Source organism: Pelodiscus sinensis, chromosome 1, assembly GCF_049634645.1.
Source record: "Pelodiscus sinensis isolate JC-2024 chromosome 1, ASM4963464v1, whole genome shotgun sequence".
NCBI classification, from domain to species: Eukaryota; Metazoa; Chordata; order Testudines; family Trionychidae; genus Pelodiscus; species Pelodiscus sinensis.
This window is the reverse complement of record NC_134711.1, coordinates 208,257,906-208,282,831: the sequence shown is the minus strand read 5'-3', so window position 1 is coordinate 208,282,831 and position 24,926 is coordinate 208,257,906. Positions and strand designations below refer to the sequence as shown.

Sequence of the window (24,926 nt, the reverse complement as noted above, 5' to 3'; positions counted from 1 at the left end):
ACCATTAACCTCTTTCACTTTGGCAGAGGAGACTGGTCTTCAAAGGCAATGCATAAGGGGCACACAGGGTCACATGCCCCTGTCCCCAGATGTGCTGCTTGGCTAGCATGTTTTTGACGTCAGGTAGATGAAAAGCCTCAAGACAGATCTCATGTTGGCTGCAGAATTCCCATAGACATAGCACCTCTTGACAGAGGATCTTTAAGAGCACTTTTCCTTGCCTGCTGATGTAATACATCAAGGCCATGACATCCATCAACACACAAACCACATGGCTGGAGAGCTGCGGGAGGAACACTGTGCACACCAGGAAAACCATTCTAAGCAATTTCACCTTTATATGTCACAACAGCTCCTCTGGAGACCACATACCTTGTGTTCACATCGCACCAATTTTGGAGACATCCAGTACCAGTGACTATGATGAGCATAGGCTGACAAACGAGACTCCATTTAGGACTGTCCTGGGGTCAGTCCATCATTCTATCATAGTAAATACATCTGGCAGAATGGCGACAATCTTGTCCAGGTGATCCATGGATGGGGTGCAGACCATAGCCAGCCATTGCTGGACCAGGATAAATGAGGATTCCTTGATGCCTGAGATGGGCCATCACCACTGCCAAACATTTCGTAAACATTCTTGACACCACTGCCAAGCCAAATGGTGGCACCACACAAACTGGTAATGTGATGATCACACAGTAAAGGGGAGGAAGTATCTGTGTTCTTGAAAGAACTCTACATGAAAGCATGCACTCTTCAATTTGAGGGTGGCATATCGGTCTCTTGGACCCAGGGAAGGGATGATGGAAGCCAAGGAGACCACACAAACTGCAACTTACTGAGATACTTATTGGGACTCACAGGTCCGGGTAGTTCTCAGACCACCCTTGACCTTTGGGATTAGAAAACAACAAGTAGAACTCTTTTCCCCTGAGGTCTAGACAGACTTCTTCCACACGCCCACTTGCAGCCGGCTCTGCACCTCCTACTGCAGTATATTCTCATGAAAGGGTTCCCTGAAGCAGGATGGGTAGGAAAGATGGGGTAGAGAAGTAGAAACAAATTGAAGGGAATGGCCCTGCACCACAGTACTGAGGACCTAGTGGTCCAAGGTTATAGAAACCCAGGCCAAAAGGAAAAAAGAAAGCGAACGGGAGAAAATGAGATGGGCAGAATCCAGGACAGTGGCAGGGATGCTGCCCTTCGGCACACCCTCAGAATACTACATTTGACCCATACTAAGGATGGGCAGAGCCAGCTTGTGTTGAGACCTGACGGCACCTATAGGCCTTGGCTCTATTAGGGAAGGACTTCTCTTCTCACCAGCAGCATAGTCAGTAGAGACAATGTAGCTTAAATTAATTTCTTTGCTGACACAGGACATACGGGTCCAGTGTCTTGAGTGCACCATGTGAGTCCTTGAGGCAATGCAACTTATTGTCTGTTTTCTCTGCAAACAGAGTCTGGCCATCAAAGGGAAGGTCCAGGATGGACTGCTGGACTTCAGTTGACAAGCAAAAGCCACAGTCTGTGCTGCAGAACCAGCCACATCAGAAGCTACCAGCAGTGCCACTAATGTGACTCCCTGTCCTTTTTCTAGTAGTGCCTGGAATTGTTTTCTGGGGTCTTGCAGGAGAGTATCTGCAAATTTAGTCACAGATTGCCCAATGTTGAAATCATAGCGTCCCAAGAAGGCCTAATGATTTATCACCTGTAAATGCAGGCTTAAAAATGAATAAACCTCTCCTCCCAAAAGGCCCAGTTTCTTTGCTTCTGTTTTTAGGAGTAGCCACCAGGTGGTCCTGCCTTGCCAATTCTTTGACAGCAGACACTACTATGAGTTCAGGGCAAGGTAGGTGTATAGATATTTGTACATTCTTGCAGGCACGTAGTATTTTTGCTCTGCCCAATTAGAGAATGGAAAACTCCTTCATCACTGCGACCAAAGGGCCTAAATGATCTTAGCCACCCCCTTCATGCACTGGCAGCACAATTTTAGCTGGGACTGCTGAGGTGAGGACATTGATCAGAGTGCCGGAGAGCTCCTCAAATTCCTCAGTTACCAGCTCCAAGCTTGAGGCTACCCTCCTCAACAGTTCCTGGAGAACTTCTGCATTGTCCTTGCAGATTGTAGGTGGAGGCCCCACAATAGTTCACCAAGAGAGAAGGAGGAGGATGCTTGCCTGACCAACATCACCACTTAAGCAACCTGTTTGATGGGGCATTGTCCACCATTTGAAGCATCCGTGGGGTCCCTTGCAAAGTGGTCTCCATCTTCTGTGGATGGGAGACTATGGACAAATGTTTATTGGAGGCTACAGACACTGCCTTTTGCCACTGGTAAGGCCATACAAAGCCCCACAGATTGCAGGGGAGCCATGGCATTGTCCCTGGGGTCGTAAGAATCGGAGGTGCCACCAGGATGATCGATGCAATGGAAGGAAGATCTTGACTTACCTGCAGGGATTCCTGGTTAGACTCTGAAGCCCGGGAGGGAAGGCCAAATTCCGGGGCTCGGGACCATTCTAAGGGTACGTCTAGACTACATGCCTCTGGCGACAGAGGCATGTAGATTAGACTACCAGACATAGTAAAATGAAGCGGTGATTTAAATAATCGCCGCTTCATTTAAATTTACATGGCTGCCGCACTGAGCCGACAAACAGCTGATCAGCTGTTTCTCGGCTCAGCGCGATAGTCTGGACGCTCCCCTGCCGACATCAAAGGTATTTGTCAACCACCCAGGTAAACCTCATCCCAGGAGGCATACCTGGGTGGTCGACAAATACCTTTGATGTCGGCAGGGGAGCGTCCAGACTATCGCGCTGAGCCGACAAACAGCTGATCAGCTGTTTGTCGGCTCAGTGCGGCAGCCATGTAAATTTAAATGAAGCGGCGATTATTTAAATCACCGCTTCATTTTACTATGTCTAGTAGTCTAATCTACATGCCTCTGTCGTCAGCGGCATGTAGTCTAGACGTACCCATAGACTAACCAAATGTCCAAGTCCAAGCTGGGACAATTGCCATGCTCTGAATAGGATCTGTACGTGGGTGATGACCCATCGTATTGAGATCCTTGGGACCCGTGTCAGTGTACAGCAGATGGTACCCCAGCTATTGATACCAAATCTTCCTGACCGGTGCCTTGAAGAGAAGCAGCAACATGACCAGTGCCTTGACTCTGAAATGACGACCTACATTGGTAAGTCAGGGACCAGTACTGGGAGTCCCAATAGAGACTTTCCTAAGAGTGGTGCACACCTCAGCAGACCTGCACCCCCTTGCTAGCGACTGATGTTTTGGGTCCACAGAGCAATGTTCAGAACCCGGAGACTACTGCTGAAGGCTCCAACTTGCCAACGACTCTACATCCTCGGCGTGGTGGCTCTGAGCAGGTGAGTGCTGGCAGGGTGCTCCATGAGGAGGTGAGTGGAGGTGACTGGTGTTGGCAGCACTTGGAGGGACAGAACATCCTGCACTGCTTACATGACCTCCAGAGTCAATGACATTTTTAGGTGCCCGACTCCCAAGATGCTATCCAAGGTGGCAGGCGGGTCCCTGGGAGGGCTAGCCTGCTCAACTGAAGCTGGGGCCTAGCTCCCTCTTAGAGGGGATGAGCTGCTCTTCGTGAGTCTAGGCTTGCTTCCAGCCCTTTCCTTGCCCTTGTGGAGAGGAGCTTTGCCTCTACCAGCCACCTTCTTTTTACTGGCTGGTGCCAGGGAGGTGGATCTTTGCCCATCCAATGACAGTACTGGCCGGGTGCTTCGCGCTGTAGTCGAGGTGCTGTGGGCTGAGTCCGCTCAAGGCTGACTCCAGCCGTCAGCGCTGACTCCATTAGGAGGACATTAAGCCTAATGTCCCCTTCTCTCTTAGTGTGAGGCTAAAAGCATTTATAATTAGGCTTTTTATAGTTGTTGCAGCCCCTAAACCTCATGGAGCCGAGCATGCCCTGTTCTGGGGCTAAATCCCATCTGGGACACTAACCCTAATTTACAACACACAGAACTAATGCTAACTATTTACAGCAGAAAGCTCAGAGTGAACAGATCTGGAGAGAGCTTTGCCAGAGCAAAGGAATGTTCCATGTACTGTCACTGGCAGTAGGAAAGAACTGAGGATTGGGGTAGGGGAGGCAGTGGCACCCCTCATACTGCGCCATAATTAGTCCCCTATGAATACTGCTAAGGGAAAAACTACCAGCACTGGTGCATGTAGTGATTACCCACACCTAACATGGAATGGACATGAGCAAGCACTCAAAAAAGTATATAAATAATAGTGCCTTTCATCAGAGAATCACAGATTTAATATTAAATCTCACAAAACGAATACACATATACATCAACATAGGCTATAAAATGCTGAGTTAGCAAAAACATTTGGATTTAGTACTGCAACATCCAATTTATTTTCTCAAGAATAGCTAAACAGTTGGACACAAATGCATTCCTTACAGATCCTACACCTACTTGAAAGACATTTCAAACACTGTTCCTGCCTACTTCCCATCTGGAATATGTAATAGCTATTGTGAAGGTAACTGCTGCAATACAAACATGTTGAGCCATCAAAAACAATTCTATAATATTCCATGAGCTTTGCATGAAGGTTAAATAAAAAATAAGCAAAACCTGAAAAGAGCCATTGACTGTTCATAGAGGAAAATATAACATTTATTTCTGCATTCCAAAAGCTCATCTATACATCTACTTAAGTTTCTTCAGTATAAAGAACAGAACCACTGGATCACTCAAAATTATCTCTTTTTTAAAAAAGCATTAGCATAGAAAATGCAAGTAAATTGATCAAAGATCTTCCCTTTCAGCTATACAAAATATTACACACACAAGAAAAAGAACAAACAAGGCATACCTTTCCCAACGTGAGTTTCAAAAATACAAAATGTATCCCATAATGTTACCAAGATCTTACAGTTGGGAGCTAGATTTTGCGTATGTTTCTATCTACCTATTTTGTAGTGCTTGTTCATTTAAACCACAACATAATGGTAGATACAATGTTAATATTGTCTTTTTAATTTTTTTCTCAGACTGGAGAGTATTTTACAACTATCATAGCTATAAACAAAAAGGAATTTATTAAAAGGACAGCTTTAAACGGTCATGTTCTTGCTTGAATATTTGTACCTACTGTTTCAAACAACCAGCTGTCAGGTTAGAGAAAAAAATAATGTTCACAAAAGTAAGCAAAACAAAAAAAGAGAATTTAAATAGAATCAAAACAGTGTATATACACTTGAACCTCCTTAATCTGTGTGTCTGATCTGGGAACACCTGTAACTAATAAACCTAGGTGGAGAGGGAGGAGCAGGAGCTGGTGCTGGGGGGAGCCAACTTAAAAGCCAGTTTCTCTCAGCACCGTCTCCACGATGCCACCTGCTCCCCCCCATGCTGATGCCTCTATTAGAGGTAGTAATGTGGGGGAGAGGGGTTGGGGAGGCTGCTGCAAAGCAGCCCCTGTCTGCAGTGGCCCAGGCTGGCTGCAAACAGAGGCTGCTCTGGCCAGGCAGGCAGCCCAACTCCATCCTGGCTCACGCCGGGTCTGGGACCTAACTCCACTGAGGCTCTGTAATTGAAATATACCAAGAGCCAGGAGGGCAGGCAGGCTCTTCCTACATTTAAAATGCAGAGCCACATAGTAGGAGTAGGTCTCACGCCAGGCGCAAGCCAGGACTAAACCAGGCTCCTGCCCACCCGGCTCTTATTACATTTAAACTGCAGAACCACAGCAGGGGAAGGTCCCAGACTGGCACAAACCAGGCTGCCTTCCCTTATTGACTAATGGAGTAGTTGATAAAAAATTCCGTTGGCCACTTGCTTAGCCAATTAACCGCATTTTAACATCCCCTAACTCTCACATGACTGAAGCACTGACACTGGCTAGCTGCCCCTACAGACTTTGTTTACCCTTCATTATGGTGAACACCCATGGTCCAGAAAACTCCATAATCCAGCATCACCTATTTCCCAAAGTTGCCAGATTAAAGAAGTTCAAGTGTAGTTAGTTGCAGTGTTCCTTAAAATCACCATCTACTCTTCTTAAAAGAGGTTTGTGATGGTGCATACACTTAACATAGGAACTAGGGGTAAGCCATCTAAATGTATAGGCAACAGGTTTAAAACAAACCTAAGGAAGTACTTCACACAATGCACAGTCAACCTGTGAATCTCATTGCCTTGGGATGTTTTGATGAACAAAAGTGCACCTGTGTTCGGAAAAGAATTAGATAAGTTCATGGAAAATAGAGCCCTGCATGTCTGAGGATATCTGCTTCATATCCACATCCGTGGATAGTGGAGCAGATAACCATACAGCAGTCTTCTCCCCATCCATCCCCTGCCACTAGGTGGATGGAGTGGGCATCAGGGGAGGCCCCTCAACTGTTGTCAGGGAAAGGGCACAAGAAGCTGCGTCCTAAAACCTCACTGCAGGATGGGCAGAGTGCTGACCCTGCTTGACTCGCTTCCTCCTCTCTTCTCTCTTCCCCCACCCCAGCCTGGTGAGCACTGACCTGCGGAACCCCCGGCACATGGTTAAAAAGGACAGCAGCCTCCACAAATGTGGAAATCCAACAGGTAGCTCTGGGTTAGCAATGTAAGTGACTAGTCGACTACCTGATAAGCATGTGCTTATTGGGTAATCAAGTAGTGACTTGACTAGTTATCCCCTCTCTCCCCCCCAATGCTGCCTCTTATTACATTTAAAAGGAAGAGGCGCAGTGGGGAAAGCGAGTGCCCCAACCCATCCTTTATTGACTGATCAAGTAGTCAATGGAAATTTCATCACTCAGGGCTCTAGCTATGGCTACTAGCCAAGATGGTGTGACGTAGTGGGGGTACTTGCTGGGATGTGGTGACCTCTGCTGTCTGGAGCAAGACCCAGCAGGGAAAACCTCACTAGGCCAAGGTAATGCCAAACTTGTTGAACCAGTGGCCAGACACCCCCCATGGAGAGGAACAAAGGAAGGTGAATGCTGCCCTGGCTGGGGGGCAGGGCTGGAAGGGAGTTAGTTGGTTGCTGGCTGTCTGGGAGGATGGAGGAGACAGCCTAGGGAGAGGAGCTGGAGTTTAGGGGCCCAGTCTCCCCCCAACTCAAGGGGGCCTGAGGCAGCCTAGCCCAGCTCTGGGACCAGATTCCATCTGTGCTATGCTGTATCCTGGAGAGGCAATAAACTTCCTCTATTCCACCGGCTGGTGCAGTCTGTTTGTGCCATTTCGGGGTGCAGGAGACGGGGAACCCCCAACGCGCCGTCACAGATGGTCAGGGATGTAATCCCATGCTCTGAATATTCCTAAACCTCTAACTACCATGTGCTGGGACTGGACAGAAGATGAATCACTACTAAATGCCATGTTCTGTTCATTCCCTCTGAACAATCTGGCATAGGCCGTAGTCAGAAGACAGGATCCTGGGCTAGATGGACTATTGGTCTGACCTAGTATAGTAATTTTTATGTTCTTATACTTACCTTTTTTTTTCCCAGATGGATCATTGATATGAATTTCCAACTGCATACAATTAGTTTTAAACACATATTTAGGGAGTACTGTCATGGCAATGAAGTAATTTCAGAAGGAGACAGAAGTCTGTTGTTGCTTATTATAAAGGGAAAACAGGAGCAATTCAATTATGCATATGGCACATAGGCAAGCAAGCAGGGCGGTTGTCATTGGCTTCCAACTTTCAAATGGTGCCACACTGCTGTGCCACCCAGCTTTGTTTACTTTATACTCCACTGATTGGCTGGCCACAAGTTCTGTATTTATTGCTCTGCAGCTCAAGCAGGGCAGGAGTGAATCAAAAGTACCTAAAAAGATGTTACAAGGAGGAAGGAGAAAAATTATTCTCCTTCATTTCTGAGGATAGGCCAAGAAGCAATGGGCTCAAATTGCAGGAAAGGAGGTTTAGGTTGGACATCAGGAAAAAAATCCTGTCAAGGTGGTTAAACAGTGGAATAAAATGCCTAGGGAGGTTGTGGAATCTCCATTATTGGAAATGTTTAAGAAAAGGTTAGACAAATGTCTATCAGGGATGATTTACATGGTACTTGGTCCTGCCATGAGTGCAGTGGACTGGACGACTCTAGAGGTTTCTTCCAGTTCTATGATTCTATGAAAAACATTTTCCACCCTGGCCAATAAAAGAATTATGGCTGTTCCTGGTGTGAGATTTTTTTTTTTCCAAAAATGAAGCAGATAATTTCCACAGACATTCAAGTGCACAAAGAACCAAATCCTAGACTCAGGATGTTACAGCTAAGGCAGGAGAGACCAGATTTTGTTTTCTCTTTTGAAGATGAAGTCAGGGCAAAATGGATATGTTTTCTCTCTTTTGCAAAGGTGTTTTGGTCTCTGGGAAAGGAAGGGTTCAAAGCCATCTAGAATGTATGTCCCTACAAGATTTGAGATTTAACTATTCTAGGAAAATCAGTGTTGTCCCATTACATTTTTTTTCACCCATCTCTTTTTCAAAAAACTTTAAATTCTTAATCAGTTACAGTGCAAGTGCAATGGTCTAGTATAGCCCACACCGTCTTCAATCTCTTCCCACATTTAAGCAGATAGTAATAAGAACTTTGTGATTAACAACAATCGGATAATAGCAATTAACTTAAGTGTAAAAGTGAAATCTCAGAAGTGTCTTACAAGCTTGTGGGCCTGTATGTTCAGCAGAACTGGAACTTTCACACTCTATTTTAAGTCTTTAATCCTTTCTGATCTGTTAAAGCCTTTTACAAAGAACTGCAACAGTCCACTGCAAAGGTTAGTCTGAGATGTGAACATACCCTATTTTACCATAAAGAAGCACTAACTCTGAAACATTTCAATTGTTGCCATTATGCAATTCCCTATGTTAAGGAACTCGGGTTTTTCACTTTGTTTTTACTCATTTGATAATTCAGTGCCTTGGGACTTCATAAAATAATATTTTTAGGTTTGACTAAATTGCTACACCACAATTTATCAGAAATGTGTTGCTTCTTTAACAATGGGGAAAAAAAGCACAAAACAAAGAATTTTTAAAACCATCTCATTTCACACTTGTCTGCTATGTCACCTTCCCATCTATGTGCGCACAGATACATTCACGCACATGCTGCATTGAGAAAACTACTTCAGAAATTAGGCCACTGTTCACCACAACAAAAAACAAATTGAGTACAGGTCAGACCTCCCTTGTGCGGTGCCCTTGGGACCTGAGTTGTCCCAAACTAGGGAATTTGCCAGAGCAGGGGAAGTCAGTCCTTGGGCTTTCCCAGTGTTCTCCTGGGCCACCAGCCCCACTCTACACAATTAGGTGGGCATAAGGCAACTTATATTATTAACCCAATTACATCAATGCACAGTTCAGCCTTGTCCCGCTGACATAAGTGCCCTACTACACCGACATAACTTCTCCACCTCCATAAGAGGCATACAGCTTATATCAGTACAGGTAAGTCACTTTGTCAGTTTCAGTCAACTATTAATGCAAGACTGGCAGCTAGAGCTGCCCCCAACTCCCTGCTAGACTGTGCCTGCCCAGCTCTCCATTCCCAGCTGTGCTGTGCTCTCCTGGCTCCCTGCTCAGAGAAGCAAGAAGCCTAGGCAGCTGGGAAGGTGAGTGGGGCTGAGAACTCTCAATCTCACCCCACCCACACACTCAGTTCCTTTGCGGTCAATAGAAGCACTCCTGGTAAGTACGCAACTACTGACAGAAGGAGGGTAGTGTGGACATCAGCCACTTTGGTGGCTGTAAATTGATCTAACAGTTTGATCTAAGTGGTTAGTGTAGGCATGCCCTTAGGAATTGTATCATACCCCACATCCATTGTCTCTGTCAGCAGCCAGACCAACTCTAGTCTGTACTTCATAACGTGTGTAGCCACTTCAAAGATAAAGCAGGACATCAATATTTAATATTAAAATGAGTATATTAATCTTGGAAAGAATTCTGTGCCACTGTGCATGCACAGACTTCATGTACCGTGCAGAACTTTTTTTCTCTACAGAAAATGCATTCTGCTGAAAAAGTCCTGTAATTACCGTATTTTCCGGCGTATAAGACGACTTTTGATGTTAAAAAACATCCCCCCAAAATCGGGGGTCATCTTATACGCCAGGTATGCGGCTTTGCAAAGCCTCGGGGGAAGCCGGCTGCGGGACATCCCAGGCGCGCCTGAGCTGCCCCGCCGCCGGAGCCCCTCCGCAGCTTTGCAAAGCCTCGGGGGAAGCCAGCGGCGGGGCAGCCCAGGTGCGCCGGGGCTGTCCCGCTGCCGGGGCGTCCTCAGAGGCTTTGCTCCCGGTGTCCCTGGTCTTCTGGAGACGGTCCCCAGCAGACCAGAGGCACCGGGAGCAAAGCCGCAGCGGCGGCGGGGTGCCGCGCTTCTGAGACTTTGCTCTGGCAAAGCCTCAGAGGCGCGGGACCCCGCCGCTGCTGCGGCTTTGCTCCCGGTGCCTTTGGTCTGCTGGGGACCATCTCCAGCAGACCAGGGACACCGGGAGCAAAGGAGGCGGAGGGGCGCTGGGGTATAAGATGAAACCCTATCTTTTAACTAAAAAATTAGGGGGTCGTCTTATACGCCCAGTCGCCTTATAGGCCGGAAAAATACGGTATGTCTTTCCCCCAGCAAAGGCATGCCACCAGAACAGAAAGCAGCTGTTGCCGGGTGGAAGCATGCAAGTTCCTCACAGAATCACACCCATTGGGCCAGGTCAGGAACATGGGATATGGGGTAGATGGAGAGCATAGGAGGGGTCACAGATTGGGGCAGAGGCTGAATAGTGCATGGGGTGCAGAAACACATGGGGACAAACAAACAAAAACCTAAGAAAAATTAATGGTGTCAGAAATGATCAACTTTCAGAGATGCAGTGCTAATTTTCTCAAATACTTCCTTCCCTGCAGCCCACAGAGCATTTCATCTCTGTACAATTTGCAAAGTACTGTATACCATTCAATGTGCTCAATAAAACATCCTCAACACATACAGATAAATGTAAAAACAATATTTGTGCATCTCTCAGATATGCTCTGTAAGTTTAGGCATAATGATTGGCTAATAGCCTGTAGCAAGAATGGTCCTTATAGCAGCAAAGGCTGAGTCCTATTGTCATAATTATTGGATAGCTCATTTGAAAGCATAAGCATTCTTATATTACAGTGATGCTACTGGTGGCTGTACTATATGCCATGCCAATGTACCTCACCTCCTCTTCTCTGAGCTTCTGTTTCCTCTTCTCTTCAACAGCTGCTCTCTTTTGTTCCTCTCTCTGTCTCTGTTCCTCCAGTTTTCTCCATCGTTCTTCAATTTGCTTTTCATACTGAAGTTTTGCTCTTCTCTCCTTCTCCAAAATTTGCTGCTCCCGGGCAGCTTAAATAAATAAAAAGATTCACTTAACTTGAATTTATCCCCCCCTCCCATAAACTCATTTAACAGTATGACAAAATGCAAATATACAGGACACACTGGTGCAAAAAAACCCAACCAACCAAACAAACACACCACACACCACACCCGCCAACAAAATGTATAAAAATACTCTAGGCTGGCAAACAAGAAAAAAAAATCTAATTAGTATAATAAGTAATGAGCAAACTCTTTGTTTGCAAACTGGCAGGTGATCCATTTCTTTCATGAATGGTATGATCAGACTAACAAGTGACCTGCCTCTGTATATATTATGAGTTCCTTTATGGCTAAATTCTTCTGTGCACATGAATGCCTTCTGTGGCTTTAAAAGGGAGTCATGTAGACAAAGAGCGGAATGTGGGTTTTGGAACTGTAAAGGCTGATTGTTCTCTTTTATCTTCTTTTGCAGTATCTTCTTTAAAGAAAGAATTGAAATGGTTGCCCAAGCTATATGGAAAGCTTCTGTTAACCGAAATTATTCTGGTAGTAATTTTGTACTTTTCAGTTACCTTGTTTGTCACCTCTGGCTATTTATATGAAGAAAATGTATTTTTGTTGTTGAGTTTGTCTCAGTTGCTTGTTCCACATGAAAGTTATAATACTCTTTGAAATATTAATTTATTGCTATAGAATGATGACTGCAACATGATAAACAGGACTGTTATTTCAAGTGTATGGGGGGAATAAACAGCAGGAGTGAATCAAATTAAGAAAGCTGCAGTTCTCATGCAAACTTAAGGTAAAAGGCAATAGAAAAATAATTAAGAATAGATATGAAGGTAGAAGAGTGAATATACACACCCACTTCAATATATATTACACGCACACTAAAAGCTACATTAACAGAATATTATTAAAGTTTGAAAAATCCTACATCCAGTCCTATTTGCCTCACCCAGTTAGTCCCCATCTCCATATGTCAGGTTGTTCCAGCTCCAGTCTCCCCACCTAACCATTTTGAGATCCATTCCTCTTCCACCGGTGCAGTTCCTGTGGGCAGCAGTGCACAGAAAATCCCTGCAGCCTAAAAGCTGCTGCCAGAAGAGTGTGCAAGTCGCTTTCAGCAGCTGTCAGAGGTAAACACCATCCCCTGACTCTGTCACCACCCAAACTCCCTCCCAGAGCCAGCATCCCACACCCTCCTCCCGCACCCAAACTCCCTCCCAGAGTCTGACCCTAACCGCCCCCCTCCTCCACTACAACCACCTACCCTAGCCTGGTGAAAGTGAGTGAGGGAGAGTGAAGGAGATGGAATGTGGGGCAAGGCAAAGGGTCTTTGGGTTTGCATGGTCAGACAACAGTTGGCAACCCCACCAGGAGGGCATTTGGAAGCCTGGCTGTGCCAGAAGAGCAGGCTCAGCAGTGCAGCCACCAGCTCACTGGGCACCAGCAAGCACAGGCACAGCACCGCCCAAATGTCAGTTGGACCAAGTTCATGCTGCAGGGTTTGTGCCTGCATTGACTATTCTGTCCCAGGGTCTGGAACTGTGGCTGGGAGGCCTGCTTGCAGGGATTGAGTGAAAGAGCTGCTTAACTGTGATTGTAGAGGCTTCGTTTCAGGCTGAAGCTCAAACTCTGGGAGCTTCTCACCTTGAAGGGTCCTAATGCCTGCAACCCAGTCTGAGCCCAAAATTCACACTGCAATTCAACAGCCCCTTAGCTAGGGTCCTGTAGCCTAAGTCAGCTGGCATGGGCAAGCCAGGAGTGTCTAATTGCAAACTAGACATTCCCACTGTCAGGGATGTGCCCTTTCCTATCCTGGTGGAAAGCTGCCAAAAACTGGTCAATAGACGCTTTAGAAAAATCACAGTTTGCACATGCTCAGTAGGGAGATTTTAGATTTTTCGTTGACAAATTCCCCAAAGATTCTGTATGGACTGAATATTATGCAGTCTGGCTCTCGGCAGGGCTTTCTCTGCGAGAACAGTGCTGGGCTGCAGCAGCCTGTGCCAGTGCCAGATGTGGGCACCTGAAATAAGAGGAGGGAGACTCTCCCTGATGTGCTCTTGAAGCCTGGGATCAGTATGGGAGAGAAAGATACCTGATTTGAGTTCAGAGAGAACAAGAACCAGGACTGGTCTATGTGGGGGGAGAGGGCAGGGGGAGTATAGTGGAATAAGGAGCCTGCAAGGGGTGGAGAGACTGCAATTGCAGGCGGACGGAGTGGCGAAAGGAAACTATGACTGGCAGCAAGATCCAAATGAGACTGGGATACAGGCAAGGACATGGGGAAGGGACTGGCAGACTGAGACTGAGTGAGGAGCCAAATATGGAGAGTAGGACTAATGGGCAAGGAGAATGGGAGTGAGAATCAATGAGGCGGGGGAAGGTGGGAAGACATCAGATAAAAGTGCAGGGGAGAAAGCTGCGATTACTTGGGCGAAGAGATTAGCGTAGGAGCCAGAAGGGGAAGGTTCAGACACTAGAACTAAATCAGGAACCTGAAGAGGAGGATTGGGAGTCAAAGCCAATGGGTATGGAGCTGTAGGAAAGGATGGGGAAGAGAGACGGATCAGTTGAGGAGCTAAGTGGGGGACTAACACAAGGACTAGCTGGGCAATGAGACTGGGACCAGTGGGAGCTACAGGATTTGGCACTCAGGAGGAGGCGCCTTGCCCCTTGTCCGAGGCTGCAGGGACGTGCCATGTCACCAGCCACTTCTGAAAGCAGCATGCAGCAAAGGCGAGCAGGAAGCCTTCCTTAGCTCTGCTGCACTGCCAGCGAAAATCCTCTTTTCCCCTTTTTGTTGGCAGACCCAAGAGCCCAAGTCAGCTGGCGTGGGCCAGCTGCAGGTGTCTAACTGCAGTATAAAGGTCACACAAAGGCCACAGCCCTGCTAAATTTCAAGTCCCTACTCAAAAAAATGGAGGCACTGCAACTTTTCAAAGAATAGGTTGCCAGAGACTTTTGACATGAGCAAAATATCATCTTTTCTTCAGCCTTGTTCTTGCCAACAGAATAATTTTGGTGAAATCTTCCAAAAATACTAGGCAAATTTCAATCTAAATATTGAAAGTTTGGCAGAGTTATAAGGAACGGAAAGCAGGACTTCTAAAAAGTTTTGGACAACCTGCCCTGTCTGTAATAATGTGGTAGAAAAAATTATTCAGAGAGAGAAAGGTCTGTCTCTCCCCCTCCCTTCGTTTCCCATTAGGTTCTTCAAAGCATCGGAAACTACACCAATGAGTCTGAAAATAATTTTTGCCTTCCACAACTGAAAAAGAATTTGTAAACTTTCATTCATGTGACAGCAAGGCAAAGAACATATCTACTTTATGCCTCTCTCACTAACTTCAGTTTAAATTTTAAGGTAGTTAAAAGACTCATAAGATAAAATGACAATGCCATAACCAATCAATTTTTCATTTTAGATATTATTCAAGACTTGACTTCGTCACAGAATCATACACATCAGCTTCCAAAAAGTCATTATCTAAACATATATTAATATCGCATTCGTAATATTCAATATAAAATTACTGAAGATAACTTGATTGTTAACCATAGACTATGAAGTGCTGTACACTGATATCAGCTGAAAAAGTCCTAGAACATTAGGCTCTCGATCTAAAAGTGAATTAGATTCTGTTAAAATTTTCCAGCAATGTAAATGATTTCAAGGGGATAGAAAAACAAAAATAGACTGAAATATAACATTTTCAATCCAGAGAAGGAAAATCGTGATTATTTTCCTTTTAATAATATAAGCCCCACTAAAAACTCATCTATAGCTTTCAAAAATGCACAGGTCAACTTACCTAGGTATTTTTCTCTTTCTTCTCTTCTTTCTTTTGCTAATCTTTGCCTTTCATCAGTTTTCAGAAATCCATCCACAACTAAAACCAGAGGAGGAAAAAGGAATTTTAATAAAAGAAAATGAAAAAAAAATCAAAAGAGAGCCAAAGAACTAGTGCATTTAAAAAAAAATCACCCTACTCTTATGGATTATTGCTGAGAGTTTTTGTTTTTGCTCTAGTACAGCGGTTCTCAAACTGCAGTTGGTGGATTATCAGTGATCCGTAGCTTGAGCTCAGCCTCGATCCCCGAGCTTCCTGCAGGGCTGCTCCGGCATTCCGCTTCACTCTCCCTTTCCCTCCCCCAGGGTTGCTGCCTCTGATACAGAGGGAGCAGCACAGCAGTGGGAGGGAGAAGAGGTAGCTCTGCAAAGCCAGTACTCCTGGGGAGCCGGCTTTTAGGCCATCTCCCCCAAGCCAGATCCCACCTGGATCCCCCTTGCACTGCCTCCGAGGGAAGCAGCAAGAGGGGGGCAAGAGGTTCCACAGGAGCCAATATGCATAGGGATCCAGCTTGAAAATCGGCTTCCCACATGTACTTGCTCCCGCCTGCACTCCTCACCTTCCATGCTGATGCCTCTGTATCAGAGGCAGCCACAGGGATGGGGGAATGGGAAGGGGACAGGCAGCTCTGTGAGATCCAGTGCTCATGAGGAGTCAGCTTAAAAGCTGGCTCCCCACAGGCACTGGCTTCCACCTTCCCACCTTACTGCCTTTGATACAGAGGCAGCAGGAGGGAATAGAGGTGGGAGGGGGTAAAGCATGTGTAGTCATTTGGATTAACCTACAAGCACTGTTTAATGTCTTTCTCCTTTTTTTTCTTAGTTACAATTGCAACTGTAACCAAAGATATTATGAGTTATGTTGAAAGGGAAATGTAGCTGTGAGAACAGATACCAAATGGTTCCCTGCTGACATCTTCCCACATTTCAATATTTAAGAGGTCAGTCAATTCCTTCCTCCTCCTCTCTGTTCAATTACTATACTGAAACTCTGATTCTTAGACGATACATGAATTTAACTGGAAATAAAATTTAATCCCACAAATGTCTCTAATTACGTTTAATCCTAAAAGAAATGTTAATCCATCTCTTAACAGCTGCATGGAAATTCAAAAAAAGAATGCTCTTGTATCATGTTAAATGATCCTATAGCCCATGAACAGGCTATAAAAGGAATGCTTAGCCAGGAGAGAAAAAGTCCTAAATGTTAGGAGCATTTGAAGGTACACAACTAAGGATGTTAAAGAGCAGTTATTTGGCTAATTGTGTAGTCAATACAATTTGTATCAACTTATGATTAGTTGAAAAGAGGAGGCACTCTGCAGAGCCACAGCAGGGGTTGCTCCTGGAGCGGGCTCATAAGAACGGCCATACTGGGTCAGACCAAAGATCTATCTAGCTCAATATCCTGTCTGCAGACAGTGGCCAATACCAAATGCCCCAGAGGGAGGGAACACAACAGGTAATCCTCACGTGATTCCTCTCCTGTTACTCATTTCCAGACAAACAGAGGCTAGGGACACCATTCCTACCCATCCTGGCTAATAGCCATTGATGGACCTAACATCCATGAATCGATCTAGCTCTTTTTTGAACCCTGTTAAAATTCTAGCCTTCACCACATCCTCTAGCAAGGAGTTCCACGGGTTGACTGTGTGCTGAGTGAAGAAAAACTTGCTTTTGTTTGTTTTAAACCTGCTGCCTATTAATTTTATTTGATGACCCCTAGTTCTTATATTGTGGGAATAAATAAATAACTTTTTCTTATTGCATCTGAAGAAGTGGGTCTTTGCCCACGAAACCTTATGCTCTAATACAGTGGTCCCCAACCTTTTTAGGTTGTCAGGCGCCAGGGGGCGTGGCCGTTTGCCCGCCGGGTGCCCGGGGGCGGGGCCCCAACTAGCCGCATGCCCAGGGGCGGGGCCCCCCCATAGCTGCGCGCCCGGGGGCAGGGCCCCCTCCAAGGGCCGCAGGCCCGGAGCCGGCCCCCCCCCGCCGAGTGCCCGGGGCCGGCGCTCCCCCCCGCCGCCTCCCGCCGAGTGCCCGGCACTCCCCCCGCCAAGCGCGCTCTCCCCGCAAGCGCCCGTGCGCCACGTGCCCGGGGCCAGGCCAGCCCCGAGCACCTGGCGGGCGTATTGAAATGCCCCCGCGGGCGCCATGGCGCCCGCGGGCACCGTGTTGGGGACCACGGCTCTAATACATCTGTTAGTCTATAAGGTGCCACAGGACTCCTTGCAACTTTTCCTTATTCACTTTTTCCACACCAGTCATGATTTTAGAGACTTCTATCATTTCCCCCCTTAGTCTCCTCTTTTCTAAGCTGAAAAGTCCAAGTCTTTTAATCTCTCTTCATATGGGACCCATCCCAAACCCCTAATCATTTTTGTTGCCCTTTTCTGAACCTTTTCTAATGCCAATATATCTTTTGACCACTGCAACTGTGCATTTTAAATGTAGTAAGAGCCACTGGCATCTTACTACATTTAAAACGCAGAAGCGTAGCAGTCTAGAGCCTGAACAAGCCGGGACTGCTCGGTCCAAGCTTGTACCAGGTCCAGCAGCACCTGTTCACAGTATCCCAGGCCAATACAGTAGTAACCCCTGTTTGCAGCGGCCCAGGTCCTCATTGAGACCCCCATGAACCAGGGGCTGCTGCTAAACAGCTTCCTGTATCCCCTACCCAATAGAGCCAGCAGTGGGAGTAGGCAGAGACGGTACCGGGAGGAACTGGCTTTTAAGCCAGCTCCCCGCAGCACCAGCTCCTGTTTCTAACCCCTTTTGCTGCCTCATACAGAGGCAGTGGGGAGGGGGGAAGCAAGTAGTTGAATGCTTGCTTACATCCCTATACACAACACTCCCAAACTGATTTTAGGAAGAACCCTTGCCTTCAGATTGAAATAGAAGTTAGAGTGCCATCTATCTAATTAAATAAATACTAGACAGATGCAAGGAAGTACATTAATTTAGAAATATTTACCAACATCCCCAGATTTTGAGATTACAATTGCACATCCCAATTATATTTAGGACTCTGGGCTTTTCAAGTTCAAAAATTCAAGTTGTCATCTTATAAAGTAGAGAGGTTAAATATCGTGTAATTGAATAGTCATGTAACTGCATGAAATCTTAGCAGTTACATGACCAGGGCTCGCCAAGCCGTGACGAGTGCCACTCACCAGCCGCGCTGTCCGGCGTTCTGCACCTGCGCAGATCATTCTGCACATGCGCAGATTTCCCAAACCCGGCTCTTTCTGCTTGTAACTAACTCACCACAGGCGAGTAGATTACATAGATTGTCGAGCCCTGTACAGGACTATGTGCTGGTCCCCGGAGTCAGGGCTGGCGGCCAGTGTACTTCCAGCCCCACTCCTGTGGAGTCCCCTGCAACCTCATGCTATATCAGAGGCAGAAGCATGGGGTGGCAGGCGGGAGCTGGTCCACAAGGGGAGACAGTTTAAAAACCAGCTCCCTATGCAGACTGCCTGCCTGCTGCTCTGTACAGAGGCAGCAGTGTGGGGTAGCAGCAGCCCCATCCTCAGGGGGTCTGAGGTCCCTGTGTATGTAGGCTGTTGCCTCAGAGCAGTCTCTGTCCACAGGGAGTCTGGGCAGGCAGGAGGTGGTCCACGAGGGGAGACAGTTTAAAATCCAGCTTCTTGCACAGACTGCCTGCCTGCCACCAGCTCCTCATAGGCACCAGCTGCCACTCCCCTCCCTCCGCTGCTTCTGATACAGAGGCATGGGGTGGGTGGGTGGGAAATGCATGTCATCGACACGATTAACTGATATGGCTAGGCCTATTGGTTAACGGTGTAGTTGTCTACATGCTGACATCCCTGTTATAAAGGGCTTTCAATTAGAAGAAACTATCTCTTGGGGACACAATCACTGAGCATTTTTCTACATTAATAGGACACATTCATCTGAGTTGAGATCAGGATGCTTCTGTATTTAAGGCTTTTGGACAAAGACTGAATCTCTCAATGAAGAGAAACCACAGACTCTCTTAGGTGGAGAGAACAAACTTGAATTTTGCAAAACTTGTGTGGTATCTTTCCATTCCTTTGCATTGAAAAGTTGATCCAATTCCAAAAATGAATCAATCTATGATTCTAGCATCTTCCCACTGGGAAGTTTAAAATTGAGACATACAAAGATTTGATTGCAGAGGCAAGGTTCCCTGTAAGCTGAGTGGCTGTGCAACCCTTTTCTGAGTCCCGTGCAGAGGTTCAGAGCTCCCCTTACAGGTAGCGAGCTCAGCTGATTGGTGGGGGAGGAAGGCAGGGCACTTGCACTCTCAGGGTGGAGGAGCAGCAACTTCTGCCTGCTGTACTGGCTCCAGCCTCTACTTGGGATCTCCCACAACTCTCCTGGAAGGTCTGGGGGGGGGGGGGGGGGAGGGAGAAACAGGGAGTGAGTTCTCCAATCAGAGACAGGAAGTACTTAGGGGATCATGTGTCCCAGATCCTGGTGAAGGTGCAGGCTGAATTGGGGAGGGATCCTGCTTCATTGCCTGCCACTGGCCATGTGGGAAAAGCTGGGTAAGTTACAGGAAATGGGTCAACTCTGCTTTGTTCACAAATCCTCCCCTGCCCTGTGTACTGCTAAAAGGGCAGCAGCCTACCCTCCTTTCTGCTCCTCCCTTTGCCTCTGTCTTGTTGGGGAATTGGTTGGGTAGGGATCCCGTTTTCCCGTGTCCACTCCCCAGCTGCCCATTCAGAGCAAAACAGTTGCTCTTTTTACTTCTCTGCCTCGTATTTTCCTCCTGCTCTTGCCAATTTGCTCCCCTCCCTGGCTCCATGGTAACAAGACAGCACCTCTCTCTTCCCCCTCTCTGGTGCTTTAATACTTTTACCCTGTTTGGAATCAGCTTAGTATCTCCTACAGTGAGAGCAAGACCAAACTTGTCCCTGCGCGGTCACTGAAAATGGGACTCCCCAGTTTTAGCATCTCTGATCACTTTAGCCTTTCCCTTTTTAACTCTCTGAGTCCATGCTTGGAAAGCTTCCCTCCCTAGCTGCAGGAAACAAGACAGCCACAATCTACATGTGCAGAAGCTGCAAATGGGTGGGGGGATGGATTTGGTTGAAACAAGACAAGGCATGCGTATATGTGTGTGCGCTTGCACCAGGACATTTGCATGATTACATTTCCAAGTTTACATAAGCATTAATGGCTTAAAATAAAAAAAGATTCTAACTGATCTTAATGATTTTTTAAATCCTGTGTTACTAATTCATACATGGTAAACTGTATTGCATTAAGACCAGATCTTTCCTCTCTGATTGAGTTCTGGCTCTTATGAGTTAGAAGTAGTGGTTTTGTAGGATGAAACCTTATTTGCAAGATCTTTGAAACATGCATCTGTCTGTTAGAAACAATGAGGATGCAGGTCTCAGAGGGGTAGCTGTGTTAGTCTGTAACCAAAAAAAAAAAAATGTCAGAAAACAGTGGTTCTTTAGCACCTTAGACCAAAAAAATATATATACATATCACGAGCTTTCATGGGCACAACCCATTTCTTCAGCCAAGGGTAGTGTTAATTTTTTATTTGATTTCATATTAAATAAACATCATAAGCACTGCTCCTTGTTAATTATTCTTTGTTTTAATATTTTTTCTTCCACACCTAAGGACTATGGTTTTTGTTTGTACTGGTGGGTGCATATCCACACACTACCTCAACATAAGAAATTTCAACCCACCCAAAAGAAAATTCAACCTGCTCAAGGATGGAAAATCTTAGAGGGCACACTGATTGCAGTTAATAAATTCATCATCTGAACAAGTCAAAATGTCATTTCATGTTTTGTAGTCATCCAGTAGAGGGCAACCAATCTTTAGAAAAGTTCACCTCTTCAACAGTTTCCAACCCTTTTCTTTTGACTTAAATTTCTTGTTTTGCATTATTGAAGTATATTCCAACAGATTCGTTGAAAAATCTTTTGGCTAAATTTTCCATTGCCACTTCCTCTTGAACCACTTAACAACTGAATGAAGTATTTTGGTAATTTCTTCCAGAATTCTACTTAATTTTTAAGTTAAAGCTTTCATCTTCTTTGTTCTTTTGCTTAACTTTAATTTGAGGAGAGTTTCTCTCAACTTTCTCATAAGAGGAGAAAGGAAGGTTTCCTCTATTTGATGCTACCTTTAAATAACTCCCAGGTTCATTATAAAATCATAATAATAATTCCCAATAATTAAAATATTCTATTTTAATCTTGTCCTAAATAATTTCAAAACATTAATAAGATGAGCAAACATTCAAAAAACTTGTATTATCTAATATCAGATTCATAATTCAAAGTTAGCAATTTTATACCACATTCCTACAATCAGTAATGAGAACATACATTTTCAACATTAACTCATTAATACTTCAGTAGTATTCCTAAACTGATAAAATCATTTGTTTACCAACATGAAAGATAACAAATTTAGCTATAATGTAAGAAATATTAGGTTATCTTACAAGGAATTCAGAATGGTCACCTTTGAAATTAACAGTAAAGATCATACATTCCTTTGGTTTCAATAGTTCCTTGTTTCTCAGGATACTGTGACATACAGTTTCATCTGAAGAAGTGGGCTATGCCCACGAAAGCTTAAGATGTCATTTACGTGTTTTGATAGTCTCTAAACTGCTGCAGGACTATTCATTGTTTTTTTAAGTTTTTCCAGTTAGGGTGTGGTCTAGACTATTGGGTTTTTTTGAAAAAAAGTGGCCTTTTTTAGAAAAAACTTCACCTGCGTCTAGATTGCTGCTGCGTTCTTTCGAAATTAAATCAAAAGAACGCAGCAGTTTTTTCGACCGTGGAAAACCTCATTTTACGAGGAATAACGCCTTTTTTCTAAAGTGCTCTTTCGAAAAAAGGTTCTATTGAATGCAAACAGGGCTTTTTCGAAAGAGAGCATCCAGACTGCCTGGGTGCCCTTTTTTGAAAAAGCGGCTCGCTTTTTTGAAGTAAGTGGTTGTCATCTACACGCTCTCTTTCGAAAGAGGCTTGTAGTCTAGACAAACCCTTACAGACTAATACGGCTACCCCTCTGAAGCTTTTATGCAGCCTAGGAAAGCTTTTCTTAAGATACAGTAAAAGCTCTCTTATCTGACACTCAATTAACCAGAAAGCTCAAGTAACTGGCATTTCTGATAACTCCCAATTCAAAACTTCAGTCTAGGAACCAGAACTAGCATATTGCCCACGTTATGCAATTGCATATCCTGCACTTCACTTTTTTGGAAAAGAAGCAGAAGACAAGTAAACAAACTGAAATCAGAGGATTATTCAAAAAAGCAGCTTCCAGGGTGTCATTGGGCCATTACAGATTCAGCCCAATCTCCTCCACCGTCTACATCTTCAATGATAAGTAATGTTGGTAATGATGATCCTGAGGTACTGCGAGATCCTGAAGTTTGTGCTGAATCAAAGAAAGATTAACTTAGGATCAACATGGTTTTCATGTTGTGTGTTTTTAATGATCTGGGTATACACTGTGTATGTCTGTAGTGCTACGTAGTGTTATAAGATAAAGTTTTCTGCACAGTAGGTTATCTATACGCATACATATTTTACGAACCAAAAAATGGGAGCACATTGACTATGACCAGGTTCAGAGGGTGCCAGACCAGGGAAGTCCAGTATGTGCTGGATCATGAGTACTTGCATATTTTTTTATATTTTATTCATTTTATCTTGTTCTAATTTTTTAGAAAGTAGTATTCCATTAGTAAAGTACAGCCTCTCCCCGAGTTACGAGTGAGTTACGGACCAAACACTTGGCTATAACTCAATTTGTTCATAACTCGGACCCCATTGAGTTACATAGCAACTGCGCATTCATAAGCGCGGGTCGTGTTCATAACTCGGGGACCGCCTTTACGACCGCTCCATGGGAGCTTTGGTCGTAAATGCGAATGGTCGTAACTCGACCGTTCGCAACTCGGGGACCGGCTGTATAACTCTCAGTTAACCAGAATATTCAAGTAAAAGGCACTCTCCAGTTACCCAACTTTCAAGATAACAGCTTTTACCATAATAAGAAGAACTTCCCATTGAACAGAAGGAAAGGGGAAACCACAAAAGGACATACTGAAAATTAAACTGTCAGACTACAGGGAGTTTATTAGTGGAATTCCTGAAGATCTTGGGACCAACCTTAGTTAACATTTTGATTAATAACCCTGGCATGAAGTATGTGCATCTGCTAATAAAACCGTGGCTGTCACAAAGTGGGGAGGTAATGCTAATATGGAGGACCACCAAAATAACAAACCAAAAGATCTCGGTGACCTTGTAAACTGGACTAACAGAAATGGGTTGAATCTTAATAATGCAAAGTTTAAGCTCATACATTTAAGTAGAAATGACAAAAAAAATTGTTATAAGCTGGGAACCTACCAGTTGGTGAAGACAGAGGTGGAGAAAGATCTGTGTGTACTGGTAGGATGACTGAGCCACCAACATGATGCAACTATGAAAAAGGCTAATGCAATCCCAGGTTGTATGCCATTATACCAAACAGGGTGAGACCTCATTCAGAAAACTGTGTACAATTCTGGTTTCCAATGTTTAAGAAAGATTAATTCAAATTGCAGTAAGTTCAGAGAAATGATTCTAGGATGATCACTGGAGACTTACAAGAGTGTAGCTTGTTTAGCCAAACAAAATAAAGGCTGAAGGAGATATGTAATTGCTCACAGTAAATGCATCAGAGAGATAGACACCAGGGAAGTAGTGTTTTAGAATCAACATTGGCAAACAAATGGCTATAAATTGGCCACCAGCCACTTTAGTCTTCAAATCGGAGGAAGGTTTCTAAACATGAGAGGAGCAGGAAAAAAGGCCCTTGATGGCTGCAGGGGAGGGGGCCGAGATGGGGAGAACAGGCCCCTGGTGGGAGAGGAGTCCCTCCTCAGCCCCCAACCCTCACTCTTGCACTGCCCTTGCACATCCTCAAGGCTCTGCCCTGAAGGACCCAGGCAACAATGGGTAAGTCTGCTAATTGCAAATATTTCCAACTGCCAGAAATGGGACACTATAGTAACTCACATCCCTCTTCATCTAGATAATTCTTTCCCAGCAAAGTTTTGCATGCATCTTATCATGTTTACAATGTCAGATCTTATAAGCATGCCTGCAGTTGACTTTCCAAGCCACTTGACTGGCTCCTTGCTTTTTATTCATTCCAACACAGTGATTAATTTCAATAATATCAACTTCCTAACTCCTCCTCCCACAAATGTCAGCAATCTCATTGTAAATCTCAATATTTGGGATCAAGATGGAATTTTCTTCCAGGTCAGATTGTCAAGAGATCCTGTGATTTTTTTTTCTTTCCTTTGCAGTGTGGGGGCATGAGTCACTTGCTAGTTATCAATAAAGTAAATAGTGGATTTTCTGTAATCTGAAGTATTTTAATCAAGTTTTGAGGACTTCAGTTAGTCAGAGGTTATGGGCCTAATACAGTAGCAGATGAGTAAAGTTTCTGTAGTCTATGATGTGAAGGAGGTTACAATAGATGATCATGATGAAGCATCCCTTCCACTCCCCCCTCTCGTTGCCTCTTTCTGATAGAGGCAGAAAAGGGGGAGGGGAAGCAACAAGTCAACTAGCGTGTCGACTATCTGATAAGCATTTGCTTATAGTCTTTGCATGAGGACGTGACTCCCGTGATTGCCATTGCCCCAAGTAAGGGGGGTGGCAGATATGT

At 45.0% G+C, this 24,926-nt stretch overlaps 1 protein-coding gene across 8 annotated transcripts in view; it reads right to left on the bottom strand.

Moving 5' to 3' along the window:
- MAP7D2 (MAP7 domain containing 2) overlaps window positions 1–24,926 on the bottom strand; it is a 128,196-nt gene that overhangs the window by 39,991 nt on the left and 63,279 nt on the right. For all 8 annotated transcript variants that reach the window (XM_006116155.4, XM_006116152.4, XM_006116151.4 and 5 more), the window contains exons 2-3: window positions 15,181–15,258; window positions 11,220–11,383 (exon numbers count right to left, since the gene is read on the bottom strand). In XM_006116155.4, coding sequence (XP_006116217.2) covers window positions 11,220–11,383; window positions 15,181–15,258 — 242 coding nt within the window. The remainder of the gene's footprint in view (window positions 1–11,219; window positions 11,384–15,180; window positions 15,259–24,926) is intronic.